Source organism: Nanorana parkeri, unplaced genomic scaffold (assembly GCF_000935625.1).
Source record: "Nanorana parkeri isolate BGI_ZX_2015 unplaced genomic scaffold, ASM93562v1 scaffold1346, whole genome shotgun sequence".
NCBI lineage: Eukaryota > Metazoa > Chordata > Amphibia > Anura > Dicroglossidae > Nanorana > Nanorana parkeri.
In genome coordinates, this window is record NW_017307614.1 from 74,253 (window position 1) to 94,092 (window position 19,840).

The window sequence follows — 19,840 nt, forward strand, 5'->3', positions numbered from 1 at the left end:
TAAGGAGTGCGACCAGCCCACCTGAGGGTGACCCTGCAGAGCCCACCATAGAGAGTCTATGGTGGGCTCTGCAAGTTCACCCTCAGGTGGGATCTCGAGTGGGCTCTGCAAGGGGTATAATTAGAAATGACAGGGCCCCATACAAAATTTTGCTATGGGGCCCTGTGATTTCTAGTTACGCCCCTGATAACAGTGATATGATTAAATAAACCTCAAGCCTTTTCAATTATTTAGTCAACAAAAATATCAACAGATGCAATGATGTAGTAAATAGTACACTCTTGACATCAGAAGCTGGGCTGCCCCCTTTAGCAGAAATTACTTCCAGTAGGCACTTTGTACAACTGCCCACCAGTCTCTGACATCAAGGTTTTTGACCACTTCTCCATGCAAAATTCCTTCAGTTGCAAGATGTTCTTGGATTTCCAGTAATTAATTGCCCATTTCAAAATCCTCCTACAAAAGTTTCAATGGGTATGAAATCAAGGCTAAGAGTAGGAGAGTCCATAAGCCTCCATTTCTTCTTTATGAGCCACTTTGGTGGATTTGCTAGTATGATTAAAACCATTGTTGTGTCAAGATCAATTTGCAGCTCAAACTTGGAACAGAGGGCCTCACATTCTCACCAAGCACACTTTAATATGATGCAAAATGAATGGTTGACTGCAAGCTGTCCAGGCCCTGAAGCCTGTATGTTTAATGGCAAACTGTAGTCTTGCTCTAATGTTCTTTTTTGACAGCAAAGGCTTTCTTTCTAACACACCTCTCAAACAAGTTGAATTGGTGCAGTCTCTTTCTGATTGTAAATGCATGCACTTTGATCCCAACTGTTGCAAGAGTTACCAGAACACTCTGTAGTAAAATTTTGGGATTCTTGGAGACTTTTCATATTAGACAGTCAACTCTTGGGCTACATTTGATGGGTCAGCCAGACCTGGACAAATAAGCAGTCATTTGAAATATAAGCCATATATTGATTATATTCTTCAAAGTGGAGTGACTAATTTCAAATAATTTGCTGATCTTTTTAAAGTCTTTGCCAGATTTATAAGCATCCACAACTTTCTTTCTCAGGGTCTTAAAGAGCTCTTTTGATCTTGACATGACAACACCCCATACATCAATAGAGAATAGCAGACCCTAGATACCGGAGGTTTAATTAAGACAGTTACAGCCTGCATAATTATTAAGTAGGTGTAATTTTCGGGCACCTGATCTGGATAAACCAGTTCCAATGCCATGGATTTAAAATGGTGGTAAATGCAGCCCTGTACTTATTTTTTCCATATGCACATCTGCATTTTCATTAATTCAGATCATGACAATGAATACACCATGTCAATTTTATGTGCCATTTGCTATATCACCTTTATCTGTAGGCACTATTAGAGGAGATAAAGTTTGCCTGTTAAAACATTTTTTTCCATTTAAAATCATGAATATTTGCAAAATCTGTGGTTCCACTTTTAGTGCAAATGTATCATTTTTGTAGTAGACAACAATAAAAAAAAAAAGATGGGTTTATTCAGAATGTACATTTTAAAAGAAAAACAAATAAAAAAATAGAGGACATTTGATTTTAGGTTATATAAATGTTATTCTAATCCTATCTTTTGTATGCATCATTACTTCCCATGCGAGAATGTATCAGTTATTAGAATCTGGCGTTTTTTGAGATACATATACATTTATTTTTATTGAGATTGTATTCATTGTTATCTTGTAGCCCTGATGAAGGGGGAGTTTTTTACATAAATTGATTTGTGAAAAATTAAAGACATGTTTAGACTCTTTCACCTTTTGGTTTGCGCCCTTTATTTCTGAACATTCAGTCTTCAGCATTAGAAAAGTGAGCAGTACAATAGTTTTTCCAAATCTTGTGACACTAGCAGTCTGAGGCAGTAATGTCTGGAATTCACATTGTAGATATGCAGTTCTGGGACTATACGCACAGTCATGTCTAAGCACCCTCATATGCCAGGAAATGTGCTCTTATTTTTCAAGGAGTTAAGAAAAAAAAATGAGGCTGCTGCTTAGGCACAATTAACATTCCTAGAGGTTCCCTAGAACAAAGCAAATCCTCACTTTTTGATTTGAGGTCCACTTTCATATCCGGGTTGTATCAAAACCAATGTCACGTATGTCCTAAGTAAAACAGCCACTACAACTGGCCATAGTGGAGGTGGAACCTTCTAGCAAACCACTGAAAGCGTCATACAGCAAAAGGAGAACAAAATGATCATGTAAATGATGCAGGTGGAAGCACAAGAACCAACTCTCACCTGGATGTCTTGAAAAGAAGACACTACATTGCTACAAAAAAAAAAAAAAAAACCTGTATTAGCATTCATGAACAGAACATTTGTTTTTTATCATTAAAACTTTCTGTTCTATTAATAATGAGCAGATTTAACTGACAAACAATCCAAATAGTCTCTGAAATGCTGCTTACGTTGAGAGATCCTCCACATATGGTCCTAGCAGTGGATGCTCCCGTACTCTCAGCTACAAAGATAATAATAATACATTTTTTTTTTAAATGAGCACACACAAACACACTGATCAGACATAACATTAAAACCACCCGCCTAATATTGAGTAGGTCCCCCTTTTGTTGCCAAAACAGCCCTGGCCCGTCGAAGCAGTACACAAAATCCTGCTTATGAAAAATGTTATACAATATAAAAATGTGAAGGTCACATCACTTTATACTTTCAGAAACGTCCACACTAATAACTCAAAATATGTACTATTTATTGAACCTGTACAGAAAAGTATCCACACCCCTATCCAAGCTACCTCCATTCATATATTTCAAGCAGCTGTGCAAGTGATATATACAACGTATAAATAAATGTCAGAATATTGCACTGGGCTAATAAATAAAATCAATTAGTATATTAAATAGAATGTAACCACAATAATTTATGACCCCAAAAAAAGAAAATATTAAAATTGTTTAACTGTGTCCCAAATATGGCCAAATACCCCAATAAGTGTCATCTAGTAAACCATGTATCCCTCAAATATTACCAATTGCATCAAAAACATATACATTTCATTTTTTTTTTTTTTTAATAATTACATATAAAAAAATGTTTTGACTGGATCAAACCACTGTAAACTTTAAATTGATCTACTATTAATTCTTACTGCTTGTTTCTTCTGCTCATTATCAGATTTAAAAACCAGCAAGTCGTGGATCTTCTCATTGTACACTTCAAAGTAGCTCATCTCCAGATGAAAAGAGATCTATAGCAAAGCCAAAAAGGTATATTAGATTAAAACATATTCTGATTAAAACCCAAAATGCCCGCCTTTCAATATGTAAAAAAATTTAAATAAATAATAGGACTTTTGCACTCACTATGCTTCGGGTTATACTGTTGCCTACAGGAGAAGGACTGGAGACTGGCTAACAAAACAAAAACTGTAGGCTAGACCAGGATAAAGTCCTGCAGTTAGCACGACTCAGTTTTGTAGCAAAGCAGTACTGAAAGTGGGAGCATAAACAATGCGGGGATGGGACAAAATGTAGATTTCCTTCTTTCTCCATTGAAGGACACAGTAAGTCATGCACCATCAGGACCTCCAAAAAGCAGTGGAACTGAGGGCTGGGCAACATAGCATACAAACGCTAACAACCCCAAGAAAAATAAAACAGTAATTGGGGACTGCCCAAATGACCTTACGCCCAAATCTGGCATCAGCTGGCATAGCGTGTGACTAAAAGACCAGGTAGCAGCCTTGCAAATCTGGGAACAGTAGCCCGACGCAAAAAAAAAAAAAGGGAAGACCAAAAAGCACTTACAGATCTTGTTGTAGATTAAACCTTGAAAGGGAAGGGTGAAAACCGGATCCTAGGGACCATGAGCTTAGAAGATGGTCTGCCTGAGCCACCTAAATACTTATCTAGGTCCATGAAAACACATGAAGCACACAACATGTCGTCTCCTCACGCCTCAGACAGCGTGCGTTCGGCCCAACATGAAGCGCCATCTCCTACCACTTCGGACAACTCTACTTCTCCATGTGGGATAGAGGATCTTTGGCACTATAGGAAGAGCCCCACCAGGGATGATTTTGCATCCCTTTTGGAGAGAACTGAAATGGCCTGCCATGCAAAGATCTGGATGGTACAGGAAGATATGGGTAGCCAATGGATCTGGACCTGGAAAGAACTCAGTGGCTAACTTGTTACCAGAATGGCAAGCGCCTAATGCGAAACTCAGTGCCTGAAGGTCACTCCAGGTTAGAACTGTTAATTACATATCCTTTGTACAGAGTTCCAGTTCAGTTTGTTTTTCACTTTCTAATAAAACAGCTTGTAGAACACAATGGTTACTCATTACCTGCTGCTTTGTCGCCTGAATCCGGGAAAAGAGTTGATTGCAAAATCTTGGAATAATGCCTACTTCTTCATCAAAACCCATCATACTGCAGCAAAAGCAAAAGAGACAGTGTATAGTGCAGTGTTGTAGATGGTTTTATGAGAATATTCGGTCATTACAACATATAACGTTTTCAAGGTCCTAATTAAGCCCCTCCCTACAACTGCCCAGGCAATGTGCTCTCTCCATTCACTAAAGAAAGAATGTACAGCATATTTGCAGACCTGGCTCAGATTTCAGCAAGCATCTTTGTCAGTGGTATCTTGCTTGATCTAGGACAGGTAAGTATAAAACTGGCTGGAGGGACTGGGAGCACTTCAAGCTACAAAAAAGGTGTAACTGTGCCAAAAGGTACAATTACATCTTAAAGAGAGTCAAAGGCAAACCTTTTTTTTTTTTTTTCTTACTTTTGGATGAAGTGGTGAACGATCAGAACCATTTTCAGGTTTTTATTGCCGTGTCCTGCTTGGGAGATTCCCCTTTTTTATTTGTCCTGATGACCACTGTCAAAACAGGAAATCTCCCAGATGGTGAAAAAAAAAAAAAGCTGATAAAGTTTTAACCATTCTATGTCGTAAAAATATATACTATACATACAACTAATTTTGCTAGTCTCATAAAATCTTAGTCACATAGTACTTTTTTCAGGGCAAAGGCTTAAAAGGAGAACTATGAGGTCAGTGCTTTTCCCCATAGTTCTCCCCAGGGTCACAGGAGGACACAAACTAGCGTCTTCCCGTGACCTAAAGCTCAGTATACTGAGACCGCCGCAGCTGGGACGGATCCCGACATTACAGTCTGCATGATTGACAGCTGGCTCTGCCTATCTAGAGGCAGAGCCAGCTGTACCCGCTCCCTCCCCCGTCCGTTCCGCCAGTCAGAGCTGGTCAGAGGTCTGTTTGCAGATAAGTATTGGACAGGGGAGGGGGGATCCCTGCAGGGAGCTGTGACTGACAGTCACGGCTCTCTGCAGGGAAATGATCGAGAAGTGAGCGAGCGACGTTATGTGTTCGCTCACTTTCCAATCTATTGAGCCGACCTGAGACAGTTTCATTGTCACACGTCGGCTCGAACTACGAGGCTGAGTGATTTTCACTCACCTCATAGTTCTCCTTTAATAGGAAGCAAAGCAAATTGCCTTGTTTATAAAGTATGTTGGAACATGCCCAGCGTATGCTAACGCATCTGGTGTGAACAAGACCTCACCAATCTTATACATACGTGTAGGACTTCCCAGATCCAGTCTGTCCATAGGCAAACAAGCAAGCATTGTATCCCAGGAGAGAAGACTCTAAGAGAGGAACAGCTAGCTTCTCATATACTTTTTCTTGCCCTGCATAGTTGGGATCCGATTTATTGAAGGACCAAAATGAGAAGTCAAATAGGAAGTTATGGCGTTCCTTGGAGTCTGGGGGTTGAACAACGGTCTCCTTCCCACTCATAAATACCACCTGGGTGGCATTCTCAATCTTTTCCCTAGAATAACCAGAGATATTTTTATTAACAGGAACATCTATTACATTACTAGTCAAAACATGTTCTTTAGCAAAAACATTAAATGGTATATTTATAAAAATACAATTATACAAAGTGACTTATGTTAGTGCCCCAATATCAAAATATTCATCACCTGTCAAGCTATCTGATTATTAAAATAATGTCACCTTAAAAAAAAGTGACACTAAACTAAGGACTTTAATCTTAAAAATGCATTCAAGTACCCTAACTATTAATACAAATGTATCTTATTTGTGTATCACTCAGCTGTAGATCCTCAAATCATCTCTGAATTGGTGCTGACACTGTTCCTTCCTTCTGGAGGGTGGCTACTTTTTTCCCCATGGTCCCTGTATGTTGTAAAGTAATCATCGCTCCAATCTACTCCTGTGATGGACTACAATCTCAATACAAATTTGTAAACTAAAGATGAGATTGTAGTCCATCACAGGAGTGAGCTTGGAGTGGTGGCTCCTTTACAACATGTCAAACTGGCTTGACATGTCACTGTAACCTGTTGCCGTCCGCCCGTTGCAAAAAAACGGACGGACGGCGGACTCGCATTTGCGGGTTTGCCGTCTCCAGACGGCATATTTTATTTTTTTTTGCTTGCGTGCACAGGCAGAAAAAGCCCGTTCAATGCAAAGAGCCGTTACCGGCGGTTTCACATACACACGATTGGCGGCTCTATAGCATACGGATCGCATGCATCTGCTGGCTGCGTGTCCCCCTCGAGTGCCACCGCCGCCCCCCCCGACCCCTCACCTTCAATCCCGGAATCCCGGAATCCGCTGCCCCATCTGCGGCTCGGGAGGGTGTCAGGGGGTAAGATGCGAGGGAGGTCAGCATCTTCCTCCTTGCTGATTTCCCTCCGAGGTCTGTTTGCAGAAGTGATGTGTATTACATCACTTCCGCATTCACCTGTCAGTCATCTGGCTGCTATAGCCAGAGAGAAGAAGCTGATGAAGCAGATCTGTGCTTCATCAGCTTCTTTTGGGGTCCCCAGGTGACATTAGGGGTCTGAGAGACCCCTAATGTCTCCATAAAGAGGACCTGTCAGTGTGCCTTTGCTATTATGTAGGGGGATTGTTATCCCCCTAAGTAATAGCAATAACAATAAGTGTAAAAAAACATAAAAAAAGTTAAAAAAATTGTGCTACACATGTTACATATCGCCGTGAACGTCGGAGTGAGAGCAATCATTTTAGGGCTATCAATCACTGATAACACTAAACTGATGAGCGGTAAAAGCTTTTAAAGCGTCGCCTGTGGCCAATTTTGGGTATTGTAGTTTTTTTAGGTTTTGCGCGCGCAATTTTAAGGCTTGACATGTTTGGTGTCTTTTTACCTGACATGACCCCGTCTTTTATATTTTACCAAAAAATTGGGTAATAATAAATGTTTTATCATTTAATATAGGGGGAACAGTTTTTGTTTTGTTTTTAAATTCGTAATTTTCCCTTAATATAGTAAAAAATAAAACCCCCAGTGGTGATTAAATACCACCAAAAGAAAGCTCTATCTGTCCCCAAAAAAATGGTATAAAATGTATTTCAGTACAGCGTTGCATGACGGAATAAACGTCAAAGTACTGCAGCTCTGAACACTGAAAAATAGCCTGGATGCGAAGGGGGTTTATTTTGTTTTGGATAAAACTAGGAAAGATTATCAGAATTTTATTGCCGTCTGTGTTCCTATTGCAGAGCACTACCCCCACCTCCTGTCAGCTGTCTGTTCCTTCCTGTCACAGTGAAAACCACATTCATATATATATACAGTAGGCGTCACAATGGAAGCCTGGGAAAATTTCCCCAAATGGGCCACAGACAAAAATAAAAATCCGATCAAACCTGCCCACTCTATTCAAACAAACATACATATGTCAGTAGTTAGGTCTTAAGAGATATTTCAAAATGAAGACATTTGTCATGACTTTGCATGCGTTGAGAGAAGCATCTCCACTATTTGCAGCTAAAATATCAACACAATATAACGTCAGCCTGATTATAAAAATATCAGCTCTATTTTTAATAACAAGTGTAATTAAAGGCTTCTGTATGACAGTATAAACAAATACCAAATCCATTTACTACGTGAGTCACAAGCCTCAAAGACTGAGCTTAATCCTCCTTCATTTGTGCCTCACATTTCCGGTAGAAGCAGTGCTGTAGATCCAGAAAGCAGTGGGCAGAACTAGGTGAGGCCAGGACACGCTACAAGCTTGTGAATCAGCAGTAACAATGCTCATAACCACACCCCCAAAACGTATTTTCATCCCACTGTAGTGCAAACAGACCAAGCCTACATAGGAGTGGCAACTCTGCTCTGAAGTCAGGAGCAGTGCGGCATTGTTACCACACCATCACATGCATTGGGTGGACTTGACTGGCAGGATCACCGGGTATTTTGCAGGGGGGTTAAGAGAAAACCAAGTGCACATGCACTTATAATAACCCAATTTTTTTTTTTTTTTTTAAAGAACCATAGTCCTACTTTAAAAAAAATTTAAACAAAGTATTTCTAGAATAAGAAGTCAGTATAGAACTATGGAGCATCAAGGAACTTATCTTACCAACCTTTTGCTGAATGGTCTAACTCTCACAGCAACAGCGAGCGCACAGTTTTCTTCTTTGTGAGGTTCATCTACATAATTAAGTTGTAAGCTGACTGCTTCATCTCTTACTTGTAAGGATTCAGATGGAGTTGTGGTTAGCTCCGGTTTTTCTTGCCGCCTGGTTGTACCAGGTGTCTTCCTCGGAGTAATAGGTAATGTGCTCACTGGGCGTTTTGGTGTTATGGCCGGGCTTCTTACATCCCTTGTTGATGTAGACCTGAACAGCCCAGTCGCTCCACTCTTCGGTGTTTTTGGTTTATCCAAACCTCCATTTTTTGCGACGGGTGTCCTAATTATATCTTGTCCAGTGCTGCCAGAGCCATTAGATGCATCATTTCCCTTTACATTCCTACTAGAAAGCCCCTTCACATCTTCACAAGACCTAGACACATATGTATTTTGAGCTTTTAGCCCATTTACAAGAGATTTTGGTTGGAATGGTTTCCCATTTGCACTATTCAGGCCTTTTGTCTTTAATTCAGACTGATTGTTAGGTGTATTGCCGACTGTGTTGGATTGTGGTAATCCAGACTTCACTTCCTGCTTTCCAAAAAGAGTTCTGACTTTACCATATTCATATGGAAGGTTGGATGCATTGCTGACGGTGTTGGATTGTGGTAATCCAGACTTCACTTCCTGCTTTGTGAACAGAGTCTTGACTCTACCACATCCATCTGGATGGTTGGATGCAATGGGGACTGTGTTGGATTGTGGTAATCCAGACTTCACTTCCTGCTTTCCAAAAAGAGTTTTGACTTTACCACATTCATCTGGATTTTTATCTGTGTCATCTTTTTCGATGGATCCAGTTCTTAGCCTCCTCTGCAAGGTCAGACGTCTTTCAGGCTCAGACTGTTGAATGACATCCTTGTCTGAGCCCTTCTCTACGCTTGGGGGCTCTTTCACTATGGTCTCCCTCTTTTGAAGCTTAAACTTTGTCTCCAGTTTGTGTGTTACTAGAGACCCAACATTTTTGCATGCAGAGATTACATATGTTCTATTTATATCTTTGGTGTTACTAGGATGGTACCCTTTCTGTGACATATCACAAATAATTGACAGAAGGAGTTCTTTGGGAGGAATGACAAATGTATCTTGTTACCATACATTTAAGCTGGCTTCATGGTATCTCATCATGGTATTTATTCAAACACTGTGGAAAAGGTTTAATTCTTGAACGTGTTCTGGGGAAAAAGCAGATTAAAACAGCAGTCACTAAACTTTCATTTGTGAATATGACTAATTGCCGAAGATTATAAAAGTACAGAAATATGTGGGCTACACATGATATACTTGTAAGTAAATATGCCCATTTCACTGTTTGTTAAGTCTTCATGGGGGTATTTAAAAAAAAAAAAAAAAAGCAGTATAGCTTCAGATGCATGTACCATTCTTTGTGATCGCATTGGACCGCACTGCAGGCATTGCTGCGACATGCATTCTGGTGCGGGCCAACACACTGCAGGGCAGGAGACGTGGCTACAGTGCCATTGACTTCAACGCACCACCACACCCTCCTCCCGCCCCAGAGTGCAGGGAAAATTTTAATGTGCGTTCCAGCCACTAATTGTGTGATAACGCACTGGATTAGGTGTGAACCGGCCCTTACTGCAGCAATAATAGTAAGAAACATGTAAATAACCTGGCACATTTATAAAGCAAACAGAAACAGAGGATCCAAATTTTTCATTAAGGTGGCCTTACACAGATGAAATTTTGACACTTTCCTGTTTATATCGGCCGAAATGCCGTCCGTGGGTGGTCCCGTTGGCACCACCAACAGGAAAATTGACAGCAGAACAGTAACTGCAGTCAATCAGCTGCAGATACTATTATGGCATTGCGACAGCTGCTGACTGTCTGAATACAATAGCTGGCAGGAGTGATCCCTTCATCCGCACTCTTTAGCTCTCCAGCAAGCTAAAGCAGAGAAATCCGTGTATGGGCAGAATTAGATTTCTATTAATGAGGTACATTATCACTCCCTGTTCTGGTGACCAAATTGGAAATAAACCAAAATCTCATCAATGGGTTCACAGACAGCGATAACTGGGCAGAGTCTGTAACCCCTTCTAACTCTATTCAAAACAAAAAAAAAAAGGTTTTGCCTGGCCGTTAATGCTATGAAGAAATAATCAGGCATTTTGTAAAATATGCTGATCAAGGGCATAACCTGAAACATAGCATTCAAAAGGATACTTTTAGTCCACAGAGGACTATACATGAGCTTTGAGCGCTCAGCAATTGCTTCGAAAACAGAAACTTCTCAGAATGACTAGCATAAGGCCAACTTGTGTAGCAGGGATGTTTTACATTCCGCTTTTCTGTAGCCAATGCAGGCAGTATGGTTAAGGTGTCCCCAGGCAAAGAAAACATATAAACATATAAATACTAACTCACATACTCAAATAAAAGCCTATCTGTGTAGGTGTATCTAAATCCTCAGCCTTTAAAATAAATGTCTCACTATTTGCCTTATCTTATATGTTTTTGTTTTAGATGCAGTCGTAAACTCTCTCACCTTCCGCTTATAGGGTGACAGCGCTGCCTTTGCATGCACTGTCTGGAGCCTTAGCGTTGTCATCCTTATGGGCACACTACTGCATAAAATTACCAGTGCTGGTGGAGACACGTCCAGCATTAGCTCAAGTCATCAGAGAAAACAAAACAGAGGAGAGACCAGCACACATGTCACAAAGCCAGTAAACACACATGGGCTACAATGTGCAAGGCAGGATGGGACAACCTGTTGCTGAACCTAGTCCTACTATCCAATGGAAGGCTCTGACCAACTTGCACGTGCAACTTGAACTTGCATACACATGTATGCATAAAAAACTGACATACATGATGAGGCTGAAAACTGAGCTAGAGAAATGGAAAGAGGTTTTGTTTTTTTGTTATGGATGTTATCGTTTTACAGAGATTTATATATGTAAGGCCTCACTCACACGGGTGCACAGATCCGCATATCCATGCAGGGGGCAATGTTTATGTGCCTGGGGAGAAATAGGTGTTCCATGCAACCGCCTGTTAAAAGCAATCACAGGCTGCAGCTGCACGGATCCTCATTCACATGCCAGTGTTTACATCTGTACAGGGATGAGTGCAGTCTATCTCAAGAGCCGTACATCCGTCCCTGTACAGATGTAAGCACTGGGATGCGCTTGAAAAAAACCTCTCACTTATTCTAACAGACAGCTTCACATACACCTGTACCTGTCTGGGAGCATAAACACAGCCCCCTGCAACTGTGTGAATGAGGCCTACACGAAGAACCTTGTGGACCATTTCATGCATTTTTTTTATGCAGGATCTTTCTGCCATCAAGATCCTGCATATAAATCAGTATTTTATCACACTTGTGTGCATGAGCCCAGCTACATATAGAAGTCCTGACGACACAGTACTAGAAGGGAATTGACAGATCAATGATACATTCTATGGTTATAAGATATTGTAACATACTCTTTGAGGCTCTAATACAAAGTATCATCAGATTTTTTATAATAGTCTTGTAGGAGGCGGTATTAATCTACATAAAGAAGTCCGGATGAGACTCAATACTGGAAGAGAATGGAAAGATAAATGACACTTTCTATTGTTATAATATCTCATAAGAGATCTACATAATCTATGGAGCTCGAATACAAAGTATCATCAGATTTGTTATATTATAGTCCTGTAGGAGGTGATATTAATCTACATATAGAAGTCCTGATGACACTCAGTGCTGGAAATTAATTGACAGATCAATGCCACTTTCTATGGTTATAAGATATTGTAACAGATCTACATAGTCTAGAGAACTCTAATACAAAGTATCATCAGATTTCTTATAATAGTCTTTAAGGAAGTGATATTAATCTACATAAACAAGTCCGAATGAGACACAACACAGGAAGTGAACTGACAGATCAATGTCACTTTCTATGGTTATAGCATATTGTAACAGATCTACATAGTCTATGGAACTCTAATACAAAGAATCATCAAATTTCATATAATAATCTTGTAGGAAGTGATATTAATCTACATATAGAAGTCCTGATGACACAGTGCTGGAAGTGAATTGACAGATCAATGTCTCTTTCTATGGTTATAATATATTATAACAGATCTGCATACTATATAGATCTCTAATACAGAGTTATCGGATTTCTTGTAGCAAGTGAAGTGGGATTACTCTACATATACCGGTACAGATGATGACACTCCGTACTCTATTCATATACACAGCCGAATGTACTACTGTGAACAAACATACCATGAAACGACTCTCATATCCGCAATTCTTTCATATAATGAGTGTTTCGAGCTACCTCACAAGAGCGGCCTGAACTGCTCCGCCATCGCCTAAAAACACATTGCGCCTCCTGTAATGGCTTACCCCTGTCTATGCAGTCTGCTCTCTCTGCTTCTTCCGTTTTCCAGCTGGCCAATGTTTTCGAATTCCCCTCCATGGTTTATGATTGGTGGAATCGATGTCACAGCCTAGCTGGGAAGTCGCACTGCCCGTATAAGGAAGTCGAAAGCCACAGTCGCCATTTTTGATAAGGGCACTCTGCGCTGAAGAGCAGAGATTTGCAGCCGCCAGGTTTGTTAAGGGTACTCGCCTCTAGCGTTATTGAAAGCAGCTACTTCCTAGAACTGTCACAAAGTAATTTGTGCTGCGTTTTTTTTTAATATGAACATATGTAAGCAATCGATGTGGCAATTGCCCCACTTTCTTTGCCAGTCTAGAGAGAGAGATCCCCTTAAAATTGTACCTCTTCCTTCCTATAACTCATCATTGCCAGTCCTGCAATGTATGTGATGAGGTAAGGGATTGTTCACACCAAATGCAGATCAGATCTGTATGAGTTTCTGCACAGTGCAGTGTTTTTTGACACGTTCCAGAGCAGGTGTGAACTAGAGCCCAAAATACCATTGGAATACATTGGACACAGTTTTGATCCAGTCTGTAACTGCTCTGCTCCGCACTTGGTGTGAACTAGCCCTAAGCGCTAGTTCACACCAATTTCGGCTCATTCCTGAGTGGTAGCTGCTCGAACGCACCGCAATCACTCACAAAAATTCCCCCTGCGTTCTGGGGCGGGAGGGGGCGTGGTGGTGCACTGCAAAAAGCTTTGTGAGCGATTGCAGTGCGTTCCAGCACCTACCGCTCTGGAATGCACCACAATTGGTGTGAACAAGCCCTAAGTGTGTCTGACAGCTTTCTGCCACTGAAGAGAAGGGAAGCACAGCACCATATGACCTAGGACCCAGTAGTGATGAGTCTAGACCTGGTGTGACTCCACTGTGGAATAAGGTATATTTTTAGGCAGGGGTGGGCAAACTCTGGCCCTCCAGCTGTGATGAAACTACAAGTCCCGCCATGCATCTGTCTTCTGGGAGATATGAGTGTGGCAGTGAGAATCTTGCAATGCCTCATGGGATTCGTAGTTTCACAACAGCAGGAGGGCCAGAGTTTGCCCACCACTGATTTAGGGCCTGTGTCAATGGGCATTTATTCACTTCAAAAGTTTTGCTTTGCCATACGTCTACCAGACTACAAAATCCACTGTAAAATAGTGGGCCCCAGGAGGTGTTAGCTATAAAGTGTTATAATTCACAGAATTTGCCAACCAGGATGAAGTAACTCCTACATATGAACACAGGAGGTACTTCATCTCGACACAGGACAAGCTTGTGCAATGAAATGCCCATGTGTGGCTCATTGTACACAAATGCTGACAGGCAGAGAAAGATATATAGACCCTTACTCTTTTAGATCATCCAGGAATTGATACAGAAACCAAACAGGGTGGTTGACTCTGGCATAACACCCCTAAATGTACATGGATGCAATGCTCATTGAAAGAGGGCTATATAGGTAGAACCAGTAAGGCGGCACACATATTTTTTTTTCGTATAAAAAACATACGATTTTATTTGAATGGCATCCTAAAAAAGGCATAAAAAACCCCATGTAATTAAAATCATAACTATATAAAAGACGCATTGCGTTCACGTGTGATAAATAGTCGCTTAAAAATTGCTGTAAATTTAATAAAACATTTTTGGAGAAAAAAAAAAAATAGTCCCTTAACATAGAGGTGCGAATCACTTGAAAATTCCCAGATGTAGTTAGAAATGATGACTCCTGCTTCGTTGGAGCAAATCTGCAAACGCAGTACAGTGCATTTTGCCACTTTTTTGCGCTTACATGGGTCTTACAGGTGCAGTCCAGTGCATTTGCAAGCAGTATTTTTCTTGGTCAGGACCGGAAACGGACTGCGCTGGTGTGAAAAGAACCCAGAAATACCATATGGATACATTTGGATGCTTTTTTGTTCCGGGAACAAACTGTTCTGGTCGGGGCATGACCTGCACATAGTGTGTACAGGCCCTAAATCTCACACCAGCAAAGGAAGTTGATGCTGGAAGAATTCCAGCTGCCAGGCTCTGGGATTATGAGTTTGAACAAGGAGATATACAACCAGCAGCTGCCACCTACAGCAGGTCTAACTGCAGGTCTGAGTTTAGAATGGGGAAATAACTACTCAGGGCCAACAATTCAACAAATATTATTTTTGCTGGCTCAGCAGGGCAAATGACTCCTCCTCTGCTATGTATTGAGAAATATTTTCTCGGCCACTGTGATCAGTCTCTAATAATCTAGCCTCTCTCTTTTCCCTTCTAATCTTTTATCCCCTCCATATTTCCCCCTTTTCTTTCCAATTTCTTCCTTTCTCTCTTTTCTTTATCACCCATTGGATTGAAGCTGTCAGATTAGGAAAATTATGGGGAGAGTGAAATACACTCATCCCAATAGTTAGAGCCGATGTGTGACATTGAAGCTGTCACAGGTCTTATCTCTGGATTGAGAACTGAGCGATCACATACTGCTGATCACTGAGTTCCTTATCTTCTTCCTGCAGAGAGCTGTGACTGTCAGTCACTGCTCCCCGCAGGGATTACCCCCTTCCCTCTCCTCCAGCACTCATTGGAGGGTCGAACGGGGAGGGGGCGGGCACAGCTGGCTCTGCCTCTAGAGAGGCAGAGCCAGCTGTCAGGCAGGTGCCAGGGTAGATCCCAACAATATCTTCTGGATCTTTCCCGGCCGCAGTGTGGCTCTGCATGTCAGCATGCAGAGTTTGGGGTTATAGGAGGACATAGTAAATGTCTTCCTGTGACCCTAAAGAGAACTATGGGCAAAAAAGGTTGGGCCGTAGTTTAAGCATGCATGGCCACCAAAAAGAAGTGTGTTTGAAACAGCTGATGGGGCAAATAAGGAGGGTGCCACACCCTCCTTATTTGCCCCATCAGCTGTTTCAAACACACTTCTTTTTGCTTAAAGTGATATTAAATTTAAAAGGATTTTAATCTATTTCAAATGCTGAAATCATTTACAATGGAGGCTGCATCTTGATGTTTACAAGTTTTAGTTTCCTGCAGAAATAACTGAGCACTGGTCCTGACTTCCAGTTTTAGAGTGACTCCTTTCTCAAGCAGGGTGCTATGCAGTCACTCTTGTGTGTACTAGTAAGCTGTGTGTTTCCACAAACACACAGACACAGCAAATCAAGCTACTTCCCTCCCCCCTGGTCCCCTCTTCTCCCTCCTCCAAGCTAGTAAATGAACAGTTGCTGGACAGGAAGTTCAGGGAGGCTGAGCTGAGAGACTTGGAAGCAGCTGTTCAGAAACATGATGATTTGTAAGTGTTTGGGCAAAAATGAAAAGCAATTCTCTCAGGGAATGTAAAATCCCAAGATCCGCCGGGCAATTCTATTTTTCCAGCCCTGTGCAGGCTGGAGGGATTTCACTGTTCTACGGCTCTCTACAAAACAAATTGGTAATTACTAAATCTAGCCCAATTAGGACCTGGGAGAAAGATCTTTCTCATCCCAACAATGGATAAACGCTTTCGCATATACCCATAAAGCCACTAAGTGTGTGGATTTATGGACTCTGGAACATAAGATAGCCTTACAATGGTACTTCACACCCCTTAAACTTAGCGTTCGCCTCTATGCCGCACACTTAGTATGTTCACGTTGTGTGCTTACCCTGACTGTACTGTACTTTCTTTGTAAAATCTCTCTTAATAAAAACTTATTGAACATAAAAATGTAAAGAAATGCTTTGCTGGGTAATGTATATTTGTTTGATCTAGATTCATTATTGAAAACAAGTTTGAGTTTAATACTACTTTAAGCAAAGCAAGCAGCAATGTTTCTGATATGTAAACTCCTGCTTTTTTCAAAAGATAAGCAGCAAAACATTTACTGCATTTTGTGCTCCATAAGGTGCACCGGTACATAGGACGCAGGCAGTTTCTGTGACAGAAGCTGCAGTAAGTGACTGCTGAGACAGGTGGTGCTGTGATTACAGCGCCACGGTCTCAGTGATCACACAGAGCAGACGAAGAACGGACGTTCTTCGTCTGCTCTAGGGGCTCTATGGTGAGCTCCTATCCCATGGTCACTTGTATTAAACGAGCAGCGGCTTCCACTGTACGTTTAGCTCTGCTTTAGCAGGGCTAAATGTACAAAAAACTAGGGATTCGCTCCATAAGACGCACACACATTTTCCCCCGTTCACATATAGCGAATTGTCGCGCGATTTCCCCCGCGATATCGCGCATTTTTGCCGCGCGATATCGCGAGAAGTCGCCGGCCAATGTTATTCAATGGAGCTGTCTTAACTCCATGTCGCGCGTCGCTCGTCGCGGTCGCAAGTCGCTTCTACCGGACCCTTTTTTCGGCGGATTTTGCGCGATTTTGCTTTTTTTCTATGGAGCCCGACGGGGAAGGTCGCGCTACCGTCGCTGGAACGTCGCCCCGAAAGTCGCGCTATCCCGGCCGTGCGGATCCGCTGCAAAAGGTATGTCGCTATATGTGAACGGGGTCTTATGGAGCGAAAAATACGGTATCTAGTCTCTAACACTTCCTCCTTGCTGATGACATATGCAAAGACCAGTTATACAACTAACACAGAAAGCACAGAGGTGTTTCTGACATGCACGTTGTGATTAATAGCCTACTCTCACCTTTTGTACACTTTGAGACCGGTAAGGTAGTGACTCACAGAAGACAGATTCAGGTAGAGTTTTTGTTTATCAATTATAGTTTGCCGAGTTCTTTATAAGCCAGATAGTTCATATTGGGCAGGGGGTCCCTTAAACACTGGCAAAGGGTTTCTTTAACCACTTGCTGACCAGGGTGTTAAACCCCCTTCCTGTCCAGGCCATTTTTCAGTATTCAGCACTGCGGTACTTTGACATTTATTCCGTAATGCAACACTGTACTGTAAAGATTTTTATATCGTTTTTTGGGGACAGATCAAGCTTTCTTTTGAAACAAAAATGACAAAAACATTACTGAAAATTTTGGGGAAAAACCTGTTTCTCTATGTTAGGAAACATGTATTATCACTAGGGCTGCAACAACAAATCGACTAAATCAATTATAATCGATTATTGAAAAAGTTGTCAACGTTTTTAACCCCTTCATGACTGAGGCCCTTTTTTCATTTTTTGCACCCATGTTATATTCCAAACCGAGCAATAATACATTGTACAGCGCAATGCAGAATACCGCCAGCTATAATGTACTATTGCTGGGATTTGTTGTATTCCTCTATAGCTGGTGGTATTCTGCATTGCGCTGTATAATGTACTATTGCCGAGTTATGTAGTCCTCTATAGCTGGTGCCATTCTGTATTCGTTGCTGTATAATTTTACACTTTCCATTTCACTATATTGCACACCACACTTTTTTTTTTTCTTTTTTTACTTCCACCGCTCCAAGCTTGCTCCTGTGATGGACTACAATCTCAATACAAACTAGTAGTCCCATCACTGGAGCCATTTTTTAAAATGTATTTTATATCCGATTAATCGAACTTAATAATCGGCTAACTAATCGATCTTGAAAATAATCGTTAGCTGCAGCTCTAATTATCACCCCACTTTTTTGGTAAAATATAAAAGACAGGGTCACGTCAGGTAAAAAGACAGCAAACATGTTAAGCCTTAAAACTGGGCATAGGCGACGCTTTAAAAGTTTTTACTGCTCATCAGTTTAGTGTTATCAGTGATAAATGGCCCTAGAATTATTGCTCATGATCCGACATTCGCAGTGATATGTATCATGTGTGGCAATGGGCAAAATCGTCGTTTTTGCACGGACAGACACCTGACGCATGTTTGTGGAGGCAGGGGACTTTGACTTTTTTTTGTGCGTGTTTTTTTTAGAAACAAATTTATGTGATTTTTTCACCTCAACTTTATTGCTATTACATGGGGGGGCTAAGAAGCCCCTTATGTGATAGCCGATTTACATGACAGGTCTTCTTTATGGAGACATCAGGGGTCTCCAAGACCCCCAGTATCACCTAGGGACTCCTAGAGAAGCTGCTGAAGCAGAGATCTGCTTCACCAGCTTCTGTAGCCAGAGAATGACAGCTGAATGCAGAAGTGATGTAATGTACATCACTTCCTGCACTCTGACACAGGGGGGGAGATCATGTACTGATCTCCCTCTGATCTCTAGTGACAGAGCCGCCCGCACCGAGCACAGCAGATCTCGGCATCAGAGGAGGGGGGCGCACACTGGCACAAAATACAAGCGATCCAGCGGTTCTATAGAAGCCGCAAAACCTGTATTTAAACAGCCGTCACCGGCTGCTTAAATTTTAGGTAGTTTTCCCTCTAGTGCGCTGTGCATGAGTGGGGGCAAGGAAGGACGTTTTAAAACGCCCAGCTGGATCTACAAGGATCACGTCCGGCCATTTAGGTATGGCCGCTGGACGGGAGGTAGTTAAAGAGAACAATAGAAAAAAGTGTTCAAGCACAACTGCCTACTAGTCACCAAAAAAAAAAAGAAAACTAAGTCCAAACTGCTTTAACAGTTCGTGTTGCAGAAGTTTGTTGCTTTAGGGCCGGTTCACACCACAAACTCCGCATTCCAATGCATTCGGCCCCTGGAACGCACTGGAATGCAAGCTGGCCGGGAGGGGGTGCATTGAAGTTAATGGCAGAGCAGCCACGCCCGCCCCCGCCCGCAGTGCGACCACCTGCATCCGGAACGCAAGCACAATAGTGCCTGCGTTCCAGTCCAGTGCGATCTGCAAACATAGTGCTGTTTTTTGTTGCATACATTTGCAAATGGCCCCTAACTCCAGTCTAACAGTCCTATCTTAGGATATATTTATGAATACATTGAGGCCAAGTTTCCTTGGACGGAGCCCATTTCTCCTCAACGGTGCAGGAATACACCAGAATCCCAGCGCAGTTTAAATGGAAGCTCAAGACTGTCAACATGCACAAATACAGGCAAAATTAAAAATGGC

General features: G+C 41.7%; 1 protein-coding gene across 1 annotated transcript in view; it reads right to left on the reverse strand.

Annotated features, from left to right (window-relative positions):
* The window catches only part of KIF14 (kinesin family member 14), a 66,171-nt gene extending 56,602 nt beyond the window's left edge, over window positions 1–9,569 (reverse strand). Inside the window, exons 1-6 of the mRNA XM_018569509.1 lie at window positions 8,465–9,569; window positions 5,613–5,867; window positions 4,353–4,437; window positions 3,154–3,252; window positions 2,453–2,505; window positions 2,283–2,313 (exon numbers count right to left, since the gene is read on the reverse strand). Of these exons, the coding sequence (XP_018425011.1) occupies window positions 2,283–2,313; window positions 2,453–2,505; window positions 3,154–3,252; window positions 4,353–4,437; window positions 5,613–5,867; window positions 8,465–9,546 (1,605 nt within the window). The 5' untranslated portion in view covers window positions 9,547–9,569. The remainder of the gene's footprint in view (window positions 1–2,282; window positions 2,314–2,452; window positions 2,506–3,153; window positions 3,253–4,352; window positions 4,438–5,612; window positions 5,868–8,464) is intronic.
* Between the last annotated feature and the right edge of the window lie 10,271 nt (window positions 9,570–19,840).